The 15292-nt window shown below is 45.1% G+C and overlaps 1 protein-coding gene across 15 annotated transcripts in view; it reads left to right on the top strand.

The window, feature by feature from the left end:
* Positions 1-945: 945 nt before the first annotated feature.
* Positions 946-15292, top strand: part of JAKMIP3 (Janus kinase and microtubule interacting protein 3) — a gene marked incomplete at both ends in the record, with an annotated part of 38668 nt that continues 24321 nt past the window's right edge. For all 15 annotated transcript variants that reach the window (XM_082486545.1, XM_082486549.1, XM_082486546.1 and 12 more), the window contains 2 exons: positions 946-1080; positions 4297-4794. In XM_082486545.1, coding sequence (XP_082342671.1) covers positions 946-1080; positions 4297-4794 — 633 coding nt within the window. The remainder of the gene's footprint in view (positions 1081-4296; positions 4795-15292) is intronic.

Here is a 15292-nt window from a genome sequence, read left to right as displayed (position 1 = left end):
TTATATGTTTTGTTGACAAATCTGAAGTTAGCACTATAAATTGTGTATGTTGTATAGTTTACGAATGTGTTGGGATTAACTGGTAGGCATTGAATGCAAACTATATTAATATTTGAATGCTGTAAAGCTGGGTCCACTTTTTCCTGGTTCTCCACTGTTTAATAGAATGAATTTGCTTGTCTGGTTTGTTTGCTTAGATTTGACTCAAAGGCTCTGAGAGTAAATGGAACTCCTGCATTGTTACCAGACTTAGATAAAGCTATATAGATCTTAATTGCTGTTTTCGTGATACGCTGCACACTCCTGTATAGAAAGCTTCTGTTGCCTTTGGGTAATCTCTGTTTGCACCAGTACTTTTTTTTGTTGCTTCTATTATTTTCATCATGAATATCTGCAAACTATTTGTAGGAAACCAAACACTGCTTTTCTTAGGACTTTTTTTTTTTAAAGAACATAAAAGTGTTCTGCCTATACTGAAAATAGTTTTCTGAGCTGTTGCTGTCTCTAGGCCATGACAGTGTTGGGGGACAGCGCCTGGATGTCCCTCCCAAACACCCACATCCTCCGCGCTGTGTGAATTCCAGTGCAAATGAAGTGACAAAAAACGTTTATAATTTGTGATTTAAATCTTTTGCTTTCAACAGCTGTAAAAAAAATATATTACACCTGACAATGTGTCTAGCTCTTACTTAATCCAGGGAAGAGCCCCTTTAGCTGGGTGATGTGTTCCTCATGCTTCCCAGAAATGTCTTGTGTCTCACTGTGCTCTTGGTGGGTAGCACGTCGCCTGGCCGCCTCTGGCCCTCTGACAGTGGTTGTGTGATTTCTCTCCTTCCAGGCAAATAAGAAAATGTAGTGGGACAGAGGCAAGGACGAGAAGCTCTGAGCGAGCGCTGGGACGAGGGCCTCCGGGCGGGACTCCCCTCGCTGCCACGCGGCCTCACCATGTCCAAGAAGGGCTCCAGCAGCCGAGCCAGGGGGGAGAAGCCGGACGCCTTGGCCGCCTTGCAGGCTGCCAACGAGGAGCTCAGGGCCAAGCTCACCGACATCCAGATAGAGCTCCAGCAAGAAAAGAGTAAGGTGTGCAGCTTTTCCTTTCCTTCTGCCATTAATTAAAACAAAGTCTGTTGTTTCTGAATGCTAACCACTCTTTGCCCCACTCGTAACTAACTTGTACACGATTTGGAAACAAGAGGCAGCCCCTCTACTGCAGATTTTTAAATCGTTCCCCTTGTATTTATAACATGCATATGGTACAAAAGACCTCCGAAAGCGAGGGTGCTTTGGTGGTACGGCTCTCGGTGGGAAAGCCGAGCAGGGAGGAGGGCCGGTCCCTGGGCAGGCAGGACTCCGCTGCAGGCAGCACGCTTGCTCCCGCCATCCAGGGAGAAATGAAGTTAAAAAATCGCCTAGCTAAATGCCAGCAAAAGATCTGGAAAGACAAACATCTGCTCAAAACAGATGGCATACTCATAGTGGTGGGCTGAAAGCTGTCCTCGTCCTTTGTTTTTCTCACTGCAACTTTTTCTAGTAAACATTTAGCTATTTATGAGGATGGCTACACTGAGGGTTTTGAATGCAGAAATGCTCTTTGCTGATTCTTCTCTTTAACATTTACACCAATTTCACTTGGATTTTATGCTCAAAATCCTTCAAACTGGTTGCTTACAATTTCCAGATGTATGGTAACAGGCCTCAGCTCTGCCTTCTGCTCTGATTGCCAAAGTTCAAAGAGCCATAGTTTCGCCCTGAGCCTTTGAGAGTGTGGCTGATGCAGCTTGAGCCTCAGCTTTAAGAGCCTTCAGCCACAGCCTACAGCCCACTTCTCAGTGAGGGCATGAAAAATTTATTTGCTTTTCCCTAATCCCCCAAATTAGTTTCTGCTGATAAACGTTGGTGGTTTTTTGGTTCCAGAATGTTAATAGAGACATGCATTACCATGCAGGAACAGAAAGATGTTCTGCATTTTTCCATTAATTTGCATCATTATCAGGCATTGTAGACTATGAATCCAATTTTATGGAAGCTTCTAAGGTGTGTGTGTGTGTGTGTATATATAAAAAAAGAACATTCATTAATCCTTTTGTTGTGAAGCAGCATTTGCAGTTTTGAGACGAGGAACCTGTCCTCCCCAGCCACTTCTCATCGTGGCTTCTTTTGAGTTTATGCTATGGTTTTACATTGAAACGCCATTTGACCCTTCTGTGGTCAGATGTAATTAGTTATCTGTAATGCATAATTCATTGCTTAAAAAGCATCTGATAAAATGCAGTTGTTTGGGGCTTCACAGTAGCTTGCACAGAGTTTTTTATGCCCTGCGTATGCATGTGCGCACAGTGCAGTTTGGATCTGTGTGCCTGAGTGTGCCAAAATAATGGTTTAGCATCTGATTTCTCACGTATCTTTCTGGGGATGCGGTGTGAGAGGCTCTGCAGCTATCGAGCTGAAAAATAAAGGAAGAAGTCAGACTTACTCCACAAGATACTGTCTAGTTCCTAAATGTGTCTTATCTTAAACATTACTTTGTTTCTAGCACCGATTACACAGAGGTAAGGCTAGTTTCTGAGCACACACCTCCTGTAGTGTTTGGGTATGGATGGTTAATTCAGCTGGGTTTTGTGCTTCTTGCATACATTTATGGTACTCATTTCTATTGTCTTAATTCATGTTTTTTAGGGCACTGAATTGGGCAAGTTGAAGAGTCCGTAAGATTGCAAGGGATTATTATTTAATTATAAAAATAGAATTTTCATCTGCAATATTTCTCAATATTCTGAATATTTCATCTGAAATGTTTCATCTGCATTATCAATAATTGGCAAAGCGATAATTATACATTTTTTTTCTCTTTTTCTAAATGTGCAGATATTTCTGCTTATGCTGGTTTCCAGTAAAAGAAGGTTTTTTTCTACAATTTTTCCAGGGTTCTTTTTCTTATTTTCACAACTTACTTTTTCCTTAGAAGAATTCTCAAAGTTCTCCATAATGTCAGTTTTTTTCTTTACGCCTGCACGGTTTGGCTCTGCAGTGTTCTCATTTGTGAGGCAGGCTTTGGCATATTCTTAGCCTGTAAACCTTATTATGTCAACTGAGGAAGGAAAATGCATCTTTACTGAACAGAATTGACCGGACCGTTTTTCCCAACAAACGCTTCAGTAATTAAATGCAATGTAGTGAATATCCACTTCTTAATTTTAGCATTTAAAGAAGTGCACAGGGTGTTCCGAGAAACCTCATAGGGCAGAAAAGACAGAGCAGACAGACGGGCACTCGCTGCCTCTGGCTGCACCGGCCCAAAGGAGAGGGTCAGCCCTGCGAGCACTGCACGTGCTGCTGCAAATGCGCGCTGGGACCAGCTCCCAGTGCAGTTCCCGCCCTTGTGCACCAACCGCCTCAATAAAAACCTGGGGTGGGTCGTATTTTCCCCTAAGACATGTGATTCTCATTTGTAGCCCAGAAAATCACTGATGACCGCCTGCCAACTCTGCGGGCTCTCCTGGTGTGTGCGCACCCGTGTACCCTCCTGGGCAGGGACGGAGAGCCCCCGGTGCATGCAGTGCACAGAGTCCTGGACAGCAAGCTGCATGTTAGTGCCTAAGCACAGCGGTTCGTAGCCATAGCTACCCAGGGGACAGGTTGTGTCTTAAGGATTGTAGTTGTGGCCACCGTTGAGTTGGATTACGTGGAGCCGCAGTGGCCGTATAATGCGGGGGGAACACCCGCTCACACTCCTGGAGAGAGGACGGGCCGGTCAGGGCTAAGGCAGAGTTGTTCCCAGGGTATTTGTGGTTGATTTAGAGTCACTTCTGCAGCCCCAAATACTCCTGACTGCATTGCCAGATTAGCTGCGTCACTAAAGATAACGACAGCTGTGACAGCGCATTGAAAGTATTTACCATAAATTGTAAAAAACCTTTTCCCTGTGAAAATGTTTTACAGGGGTTTGTAACGTGTATTTTCTTCACACAAAATGCTTCAAGAGAGGAAATTTCTCCTTTGCAAGTCTACAGCATGAAGGCTGTGCGGCAGAGCTCAGTGACCCTAGTTTTACCCGGAACCTCTTTAAAAAAGCAATGTTTAATATGTAATAAAGTATTTGATCATAAAGAATGAACAAAATGCCTAATATGTAGTTCTGCGTGGGGTAATGCTACTGGGCTGGGCTTTCGCTCTAAGGCACAGACATACAACATTAAGGTCTAATATTGTATAGTAATCCGTACCGGTTTTAGATAATATCATAATTTGTATTAATCATTCCGTTAATTAAAAATACTTTTTTGATTTTCCTTGTAGGTCAGCAAGTTGGAAAGAGAGAAAAATCAGGAAGTTAAGCAGATCAAAGAGCACGAACAGCATAAAAGTACAGTGGTGGTAACAGAGCTCAAAGTCAAACTTCATGAAGAGAAAATGAAGGAGCTCCAAGCTGTTCGAGAAGCACTTTTGAGACAGCACGAAGCTGAACTACTTAGAGTAATAAAAATTAAAGATAATGAAATCCAGAGACTACAGACCCTTCTCAATGCTGTACGCGATGGGGCTCCTGACAAGGTCAAAACGGTGCTGCTCACAGAGGCGAAGGAGGAGGCCAAGAAAGGGTTTGAAGTTGAGAAAATAAAAATGCAGCAAGAAATTTCAGAGCTGAAGGGGGCTAAGAAACAAGTGGAAGAGGCTTTAACTATGGTCATCCAAGCTGACAAAATTAAAGCGGCGGAGATAAGGAGTGTGTATCACCTGCATCAAGAGGAAATCAACAGAATTAAGCGGGAGTGTGAGAGAGAAATTCGTAGACTGGTACGTGTTGCTGTCTGCATCTATGTTTTTACGAACGCTTATGTTATTGATAATAAGTAAATGAAAGTTCAGTGCTGGACTCAGATGAATGCATAAGGATGGGCATTCAAACGTCTGGAGCTTGCTTCAAATCTGTTTTACATTTACTACTAGAGATGTCGAAATGTTCTTTAAAAATTATTAGGATGTTTTGTAAGGAGCTTTTTTATCTGTGTCAGTGCTTATTAATATTGTTCACATTTCAGATATCAGGAAGAGGCCTTGGGTTACTAACTGGTTAAGGGAATTCTACGAAACAGTTATGTTTCTCAGCCCATGCCTCTATTTCCCCACCATTTGTTCCTTGCTGATCCACCTTGGTCCCTCCCTTTCCCTGCCTTTACTAGTTCCCATAAATATCCCATAACGAGCTTTACACAATCCCAAAGTGCTCTTTCTTCTGCATCCCAGAGTGAGTCCTAAATCCCGTAGGCAGAGACACCCTTCACTCTGCAGGGCGTTCAGGAAGGAGTTCCTCTCCGTGACCCACCTTGGTGGCTTTCCCCAGGACAGGCACTGCTGCTCCTCCTTTGGTGGCCCCGCCAGCGGTGTCCCAGCAGGGTCCCCACCTCAGGCGGTTACTGGGCTTCCTCACCTGTCATTGCTCATCTGATCCTCACTGGCTCTGCGTGTGCTGGTCAGCCTTCAATCACCTACTTGAGCTATTTGAGTCTCGGGGGTGACAGTTTGAGTCCCAAAGGCCTCATGCTTCTGGATTTGGGGGACTCCTCCAGTGTGTTTGGAAACTTGTTGGAGAGATTAAATTGGATCATTTTGCTTGGAAAAGGGGAGAACTCCCTGTGGGAGGGAGCTCCCTCCAAGAGGGAAGCCTTTGCATGAGAGCCTGGCAGGCCACCAACACTTTCTGGGGTTTAGGGTGATTTTTTTCTCTACTGCCATCTCAGACATTTGTCTTAATGATTCACACAGTCTTGTGAGTGCACAAATGATTTCCAGGACTGTATCCCTTCACTGTTGCTGCCTTTCCCAAGGACATGAGACCAAATGTGACACCCATACTCTCATGATGCATGTTTTGGGTCTTGTCTCGGTATTTATTTGAAGTCACCATCTTTTCGTGCTTGCCATGCTTTTTTATAGCATTCAGTGTCTCAGTATAAACTCATCCATGTTTCTTCTAAGCCATTATCCCTTGATTATTAGCCAAATCCTAAAAAAATCTAAAAATGCCCAATCAGCTTGCAGACTGGCCCCAAGTCAAAGCATGGCAATGTAGCCGTGCTCCGGTGAAGGCCCTGCAGAACCTGCCCACCACGGGGCTGGTACAGCGTCGTCCGTGTTCTGACACACCAAAGTGACTGCCAGTGACTGACTGGGCTGACAGTGGGCTGCTCCGTTAGTCAGTGGAGTGTTATGTACCCTTTATTTAGCCACCCATTCTCTCAGACTTTAGGATGTTAAGTTTTTTTGCCCTCATAGATTTATTTTTATGAAGAGGATATTAAAATAATTTATAACCAACTGATCTATTGATACAGTTCCAATATCCTGCAGTGTAAGTACTTTCTTCTCTAAACTTACATTACCAGGTGCATTGATTTAATACATCAGAATGAGAGGATGGCTAATGTACATCCTAAACAAACTTGCTGCATTACATGACAAGTCCATGCTAATGGCCTCTAATGTAGAAGCTATAAAATGAATATGTTCTTAGTTATAAGGAATAGAGTGGTTTGATGTTACGTTTGCTAAATTGCCTTTGAAAATCAAACTTTTTTTTTCATTCCTGCTTGAAAGAATCAGATTATCTAACTGTACTAATTAAATTACATGATGCCATCATTTTACCAAGCCCTGAGTGCTTCCTGAATGACTTTAAGTACTCTCAGCTCCATTGACTCGACCGTAATTGATTTCAGAGGGAGCTGTTGGCTCCTGGCACCTTGCAGGGGAGGGCCCTGCCGTTTCGGGGGCGAAAGGCTGGTGCTGTGTTGTATGATAAAAGCTCTCTTCTCTATGAAAATGGGGCAATTCTCAAAACACTTAAACTATTACTGAAAACTGGTGCTTTTTTCCCCTTTTAAGGTAGGGGCCATCAATACAGTACAGTCATGGAGCCTCACTGGGCTTGCAGTGAGAGAGAAACGCAGCGCAGCCCGCCGTGAGCGGGTGCAGGCAGGCAGCAGGGCGGTGGGATCGCACCTTCATGTAACGGCTGTGGCAGACATCCAGCCCTGAATGCTTAATGGAGTCATATCAGGATTTTAAAAGCTCCGTGATTCATGTGCGATGCATTATTTAGTCATTTTAATCAAGAGGGGAAGTAACCTTTGAGCAAATTATTATTTCACGCCTTGAAAAATATGTCTTTTTTTGTTTAGTCAGAAAAGAGAAAGACAAGTTGTACTCATTCGTGTTGAACTTTGCAATGATGTGAAGTCCTTTAACATAATTTTTTGAAGTTATTTATCTCTGATGGGTACAGTCTTTCATTTCCAAGTCAAGTGCAGGCTTAGCTTATGGAAAATAATTCCATACATAGTCAGACAAAGATTGTTTTGAAAAGGTGAGTTAGCACTAATCCATTATTCTCCTTTCAAATTAAAACTAGGGTTTTTTTCTTTATTGGACAGACAGGAACACATTTGTTGATGTCTCAGATTTTTGGAAAAACATTAGATGGCCTTTAAAGTAACAGATGTGGTGGGAAGATACAGCATTATGCAAAAAGGAACTGTACAGCCATGAAATTTACTTCAAGCAAATTGGAGTTTATTTTGGTCTTCAGCATCATCCTCTTCTGTCGGATTTTGCCAAGGGAGATGCAGGGTATAGATGCTCGGGCTTTCAAAATAACCAACTCTACTATGAACCTTTCCCTTTTGTTGGCTTCCTCCAAATTTGAATGAAGGTAAATTGTCGCATCAAGCCAAAGCCAGTGCCGGTGAATGCACTTTGTCCTCGCCAGGTTCTTAAGGGCAATCCCTTCATTTTTGCCCTCTTCCAGAAGGGATCATGGTGAAGGTGCAGCTGCCCTGCAGCCTCTCAAACCAGCTGGGCCTGCCCGTGTGCTGTACTCGTCTCCAGCAGCAAAACTAAATCCAAAATATAATTGTGGCCAAAAGGAGAATTCCAAACACAACTGCAAGCTGGCTCCTCCCCAGTTTGCACGCTGGTGCCAGGACGTGTTCTCAGCAGACCCCCCCCCCAGCAGCACACAGGCGGTTACAGTAGAGGGGTAATATTTGCAGGTGTTAATTTTGGTAGGTTTGCTCTGTAGGCACGTAGAGACTTGCTAACAGCTAACCAGGTGTAATCTCTCTTTGGAAACGGTTCCCGCTTAGTATTTATCAAATAAAACTTCTAGCTATGTATTCTAGCCATTTTCCAGGTGCCAGGGTAACTGCTACTCGTAGATGCCGATGGCTTAGCACCAACCCCATCCGGCAGGGCCGAGCATCTTTCCGTCTGTGAACAGCATAGGGAAGGAAATAACGTGTTTTGCAGAAGTGTATGTTCAAATTATTCTGGCCTCGTGTTCTCTGTTTGCACATATGGCTTGCGCTGTTTGTGTCTGTAAAGTCTGAGTGTGACGCTCTCCAGAGAAGTACAACCAACCCAGTTAAGCAGCCCCTGGCTCAGAAGCTTAAGAAATGTTAATGTAAAAGATGGGAGTCCCTTGCAGATGGTAACAAGTAAGTATGGCAACGACCTCCTTTCTAAAGAATTTCTAATTTTAGTAAACTTTTTTAAATTTTAATTTGTGCGCTTTAGAACAGCTTAAAATACTACACGAATGTATTTAATTACATTCATGTTGCCTCCCACTAACAACAGCTCACCCTGTGTTAGCGTGTGCACATCCAGGGAAAACAGCTCTTCAGTCAGGAGAATGCCGAGATCAACTGGCCTCGAATTTTGCTGAATGGGGACTAAAATTCAATGTGGTAAAGAGCATTTAAATTTTAGTTAAATGTAGATTGGTCAGAAAGGAGAAGCGCTGAAGATCAATGGCCCTCCAGCCTCCCTTCCTCTGGTCTCCTTTATAAGAGGCGTAAAACAGAAATCAGAAAAACTGAAGAAATTAGACTTGTTAGAGACTGGAAAGTGTTTATTTTCCATTTAAGGTAAACTTTAGTTGATGATGACTACCAAAAGGTTTAATAACCTGCTGTAATGCCTCAGGTAAGACCATTGTACGCTGAGACCTTCATGGCTTCCTTATGGTAATGCAACACCACAGACAAAGAGAAGATCAATCTCAGCAGTATCACTCTGAACCTCTGTGTTTACAGGCGCTTCCCTGAGATTTCTCTGTTAGGCAGTGGTAAATTAGAGAAGATGTTTGATTTAAAGGATGGTATCAGATGAAAAGTGTAGGAAGCTGACTTTTAAAATATTAATTATATTGGTGATTGATTTAGTCTTTATCTTCTCTTTTTTATTCCCTTATGCAGTGAAAAATTACCATATTTGGTATTATAAAGGTATCTCAGCAGTCATCCTATACTGAAAGGTAGACAAATTATTCAAGGTGAATAATTCCTTCTTGCAAATGTGCATTTTTTTCATCATTTGTGGTTTGAACCTCATTTACAACAGTTCTTATTCCAACCACACCTGGACTACTGAAGGATTTTGTTGTATATTAAAAGCTGTACAACATTACTCCTACGTTTTGGAGGGTCAATAAACCTCCTAGTTTTGAGTTGTTCCTTTTGTGTCTTACAGTCCAGTTTTTAAAAATGTTTTTCTCTACGGTCCCAAACAAGAAGTCTACCCTCTTCTGTGCTGGAACCATGTTGATGTAGTGCTGCAACACACCTAACACGGGGCTTGGCTTTGGGGCTTCTGGAGGTCTGGAAGCGCTTTGAAACTGTTGGCCCTGGATGTGAGGTCTCTGCTTTCAGCAGTGGAGGTCTGAGGCACCGCACACTGCATTTTGTGGCATTTACCAGCGGCACTGAATAGTTGGGCATGTCCTGAGCGTGAGGAAAGTATGATGAATATTTGAAGGTAGAGCAAAAGGGAGGAATGCAAAAAGGACAAGTGTGGGGAAAATCTTTGAGTCTTTCTTTATGCACAATTATTTCTCCCATCCAAAGTACCTTTCTCTTCAAATACAGTATTCAATTTAATTCTATTTGAATTTTTGCTATAAACCGTGCAAGTTATTATTCATTGAAAAATCTACTCTGATTAGTAATTTTTTCAATATATCTTAATATACGTTCAGAAGCATCTACCAATTTGATATGAGTAGCTTACATATAACGTGACCAATTCTGCATACTGCAATTCACACCTCACACTCCAAAAGGAACCAGTTTTCATAAACAAAAGCCTTTAGTCACCTGGCAAAGGAAATATTTTGGTTATTTATAGCCTGAGTGGGGCAGCAAATTGTGATTTCACTTGCGCCACTTAACCTTTCTATGCTTAACAGCTTAACACTGCATCTCATCAACATTGTTCCAGTGGTTTCAGTGGAATTACGGTGATTTGCAGGACAGTAATGAGGACCCAGACCCTGCCCGTCATTGTCAGTCCTTGGAGCCGGTGGAGCTGCTGGCGAGGCAGCCACAGCGCTTGGGTTTGAGCGCCTGTTCCCGGGGGAGCGTTGGGAGCCGGTGCAATCCCAGGGGAGCTGTGCTGTCGGCCCCATGCCATGGGCTGCTCTGCTAGAGGAGTGGTTTGCCATGCCGCCAGCTCCCAGGTAGTATGTGATGGTGTGTAAGAGCTGCTGTAGTATGTTAGTTGTCTGGAAGTGGACATGTTACATTTACTGGGCATGTTATGAACATTTTCTGTTTGGTTGAGTATAACAGGAATTTAATCAGTCTGAAACAGAATCGTTCTTTGGCCAAAGTTGTAGCAGAATCACATTGCAGAATGAAGTTTTTGGTAATACAAAATGCACGTGTCCTTGTTTAACCGAAAACAGATGACATATCATCTCCTCTCATGTCTGACGATTTGGCAAGGTTACTGGAACAACAGTCACACACTGCTGACAGTGAACACCTTTTTTTTTTTGATGAGGATTAATTCTGGAAGAAGTTGTGAGAGGAGAAGTTTCCTGGGTGGTCCTGGGAGGTACCACTGCAGGGCTGATGAACGCGGGCACTGCGGTCCTGCAGGGCGGTGGTGCTAGGGCTGTGCCCAACAGCTGCCAGTGCGTACACGTTGCTTAATTGCTTCGGAAGAAGCAATGGGATAGCCACAGTTTTTCTCTAATGTCATCTGATGATGACGACTCTTAAAAACCCCTGCAGTCTGCGAGATTCAGGAAATTCAGACTAGAGAGTGTGTTTTCATCTCACAGCTGAGCCAAGCTGAGCACAGGAGGCCACCAAAGCCCCCAGCTGTGCTCCCCCCAGCGCCGTGCCCACCCCACCTCTCCTGCGCTGGGCCATGCGTGCACAGAGTGAGCCGGCCCAGTGGGCTGCCTTGGCAGAAAACTAACCATGGAAGTGAAAAAGAGAAGTTTTCCCATGAATCAATATGATGAGCCAAATTCTTCTATCATAGGACCTGGCACTGGCATAGGGCTTGGGAGGGAGAGGCGGGGTGGGGGGCTGCTCACATGTCACAACTTAACTGCAATGAGGAGTTGTCCTCTTGAGGAGCTGCTGCTCATTGCAGTGCCTCCAGCAGCAATGCCAGCATGAAACGCTCTCAGCTTTCATCTCCCTCCTCGACAATAAGGGAGATGTATCGGTTTCTGGCCCCACTCTGCCAAGAGGGTCAGTGAAGCAGGCTGGGGTGTTCCCGAGAGCCATCGTGTTGGTCTGGGGATGACACGGGTGGCTGTAAGGAGCATTTTGCTCTCCTAAAAATACATCATGTACTTTGCAACATGCAGCATATTATTGCAATATAGGTTGTAGTGTATATTGTAACAAGATGTTACAATAGCGGGAGAGGTGATTACACTTTGCATTTTGTTTTTCATCTGTACTGAAATAGGGAGAACTGTCCTTGGTCAAACAAAGAGAAACCTCAGCTTGCTCCTGCATTGTGTCGGCTGCGTTCCCGTGGTTTGCAGTGGTGGGAATCAATGCGGGTTTGGAGCTGCGGTGTGGTCTGACAGCCTGGCTCAGGTGTGTAAGCACGTTAGCTGAGTTTGAACACCTTGAATTTGGGACATTAACAAGTCAGCAGTATCACTCTGCAGGTGTGCTACCACCACTCCCTAAGCTATCTGTAAAACATCAATCATAGATGTTAATATAAATGTGCAATATGAGAACATTGGCTTGACTTATTCTTGTAGAGTGTTTGGCAAAAACTGGTTGACGTAATCTAGCTGGCTGTTGCTGGTGAGGGGCATATATCACCAGGACCAAGGGACATTGCATTTATTTCTTTGAGAGCTTTAAGGAAAACTACAGGAATATTGAGATGGAAGGTGAGACCCTATAGCTCCTACCAGTCCCTTAAGGGGCACCAGGAAAGCTGCAGAGGGACTCTTGATGGGGGAGGGGAGCAATGGGACAACAGGGAACGGTTTTAAACTGAAAAAGGGGAGATTTAGATGAGATATTAGGAAGAAATTTTCCCCTGTGGGGGCGGTGAGCCCCTGGCGCAGGGTCCCCCGAGAAGCTGTGGCTGCCCCATCCCTGGAGGTGTTCAAGGCCGGGTTGGACGGGGCTGGGAGCAACCTGGGCTGGGGGGGGGTGGCCCTGCCCGGGGAAGGGGGTTGGAATGAGATGAGCTTTAAGGTCCCTTCCAACCTAAACCACTCTGTGATTCTATATGAACATGAGCACCACTGCACACGGGGCAGACATCCCCTTCTGCCAGCCTGTGCACGTGAACCCCGTCTCTCGGGGGTTGATCACGCTGGAGGGGTGACCCCATCTCCTTTGGTCTGGGCCTCCTGTTGTCAGCCCCGGCAGTGGGGGCATGGCAGTCAGTCTCATCCGCTCCTGAGAGCTGGGTCCCAGGGCAGCTCTCCTCTGGTGTCCTAATTGCTGGCTCTGACACCGTGCCTGGGGGGAAATGCGTTTGTCATGGAACAGCTCCAGCTGGAAAGGGGCTTCTCGTTTGCATTTAAACCTGCAGCTTACGAATGACTGGCTTTTATCCACCACGTGCTGGTGGCTTCAAAGGCGCATTTCTGGGGCGTGTGGCCGTGCTCCCTATGGCATCTGAATTTGCAGAGCTGCAGAGGCCCTGGGAGCATCACAAGGAGAAATTTCCCAACCAGGGAAACTACATGTTGGTTTTACAATCATGACAGAAATAATACATTTAAAAAGAATCATATGGCTTAAAACCAGCTGTGTATCAGACCGTGCTAAGCACCGCACTGGGTAGCGCAAGGAGGGAATAACAAATTTACCTTTGCATGGAATTATGTTTGCATAATTGGCATCAGCTGTGCTCACGGGCTGGTTATTAATTAGCGCTCCCACATAAATATTCATCCCGAATCGAGGCAGCCTGCTGGAACTAAAGTGGGAATACCCACGGTGCAGCGCAGAGCATCCTCCCAGGTGGTTGGACGCCGCGCTCCTGCGCGCTGACGCCCTTTCACCGGCACCGCCGGTGTGGTGGGGAGGAGGAGCCGCGCCGGTCCCGCACCCACCGCAGAATGAGGCCGGAGCGTGCGACAGCCTGCTGGGGTGCGCGCCTGGGGACGGGCGCCTCTTCCAGTGAGTTGCAAGTTGTTTCTTGTCTTTATGTTTTCTTAACGTTACTAGTGCTAGGAAGAAATGTGCTAAATAATAACGCTCAGTGAAATGCTTCCTTCAATCCGTGCTATTTCTATAATGCTGCTATTCAATAACGAGCTGCAAACATCAAACTGTTATACATATTTCATTAATGTGAATTTAATCATATGAAGGGAAATGTGAATACTGATGTTTCTTTAGTTGTTTATGAAGATTGTTTAGTGTTTTTTATAGAAAACAAGCCATTAGTGAAATACCATGAAATCTTTGTTATTTTCTTCAGTTTCTTTGTTCTTTCTAATTCCAAGTGTTGCCTATGTTGTACCGTGTCTTTGTTTTCATGTAAATAGGGAACAACTGCCCAATATTCTGCTTATTTTAAACAAATCATCATTTGCTGATGTGTTACCTTTTCATTCATACATCCATTTAGATTTCTACCTGATCAGGTACTTAGCAGAAGGACCTCAGTGAGCACCTCTTTGTTTCATTCAGAGTTAGTAGACTGTTGCCTTAATGGAAATTGTTGAAACACCTTTAATAATATGGCAACAAGAGTACATTTGATTTGCTTCATTTTACTAAAATAATCTAAATTTTGCATAACCTTGAAACACAGTTTCCACGCAGGTATTTATGGGCTGTCCCACCTCATCTTTTGGCAAAGGGTGGCCCTTCCCCTGGGGACGAGGCGGGATCTCTCTGGGTTTGTAGTTCGGTTCTTCCTCCCTTCGGCTGTGGAAGGGCAGGACCACCCCGGGCAGTGCGGCCCCTCGGGAGCCCCCCTGGCTCCCGCTGCCGCTGGGACGGCGCAGCTTCCCCGCTGCGGGAGGGCGGTGGGGTGACGGGGCACCTCGCCTGGCCGGGACTGGGACACAGCCTCCAGGCTGTCCAACGGAGGGATATGGTGCCCCAACCCGCTGTGTCCTCTCCTGTGGAATTTATTTCACAGCTATAATCGACCCCTCCACCCAAACACACCTCATGGAGGGAGTTTCCCGGTACCGTTGTGGGGTGTGTGAGAACTGCCACCACTCGCCTTTTCCCTGCCTGGGCCAGTTCCTGGAAACAAAGTACTTTGAGTGATCTGTTAATTCACAATGTCATTTCTTCCAGGTTTACAGACAAAGCTAGCAAAGATAAATATACCAAACGCAGTTCTCATACAGCAAAATGTTCTTATTTCAAGCGGGCCGCATTTTAAAAACTGATCATTTAAATTAAGTGTGTAAAGTCTCAAAAACTTATGACAAAACACTTATGCATTTATGGTGTCTGAAACCAGAGCAGCAGATATATGTATGATTTCTTTCTTTCTGTAGAATCATTATCATTAGGCACATTTGGCATCCCTGTGGCGTGTGAGTGTAATTAATACTTTATATTCATGTATAATGTATACATATGCGGTCCAGCTGGGAAGACCCTGAGCCTCTGTTGCAGCGCTGTACCTCATCGCAGGCACAGAGGAAGATTTGGGGCTGTGCTCAGTGATTTTCATTAGGCAGGGCACGGGCCATCCTGCTCTGAACTCTCTAACCGGACCCTGGGGTCTGACCCCGGCGTACGCCACGGCACCGGTGCCCGGCCCGCAGCGCGAGCCCCCCCGGCCCCGGCGCAGGACTCCGCACGGGCAACGTGGCTCGGCTCCGCGGAGAGGGAGGCTTCAATTCCAGGCTAGCAGTCCGAAAAAATCCCAGTACGCTCTCCCTCAGAAATTATTCCTGGAGCAGCTGCAGATTCAATGTGCCCAATCCAACGGCGATGAGGGAGAACTCGGTGATAACGCTGCGGCCAAAGAGGAAAGAAGAGGA

Source organism: Vanellus vanellus (genome assembly GCF_965231255.1).
Source record: "Vanellus vanellus genome assembly, chromosome: 7".
Taxonomy (NCBI): domain Eukaryota; kingdom Metazoa; phylum Chordata; class Aves; order Charadriiformes; family Charadriidae; genus Vanellus; species Vanellus vanellus.
Note: the sequence above shows the minus strand (reverse complement) of the source record. Positions and strands in the feature narration are given on the sequence as shown.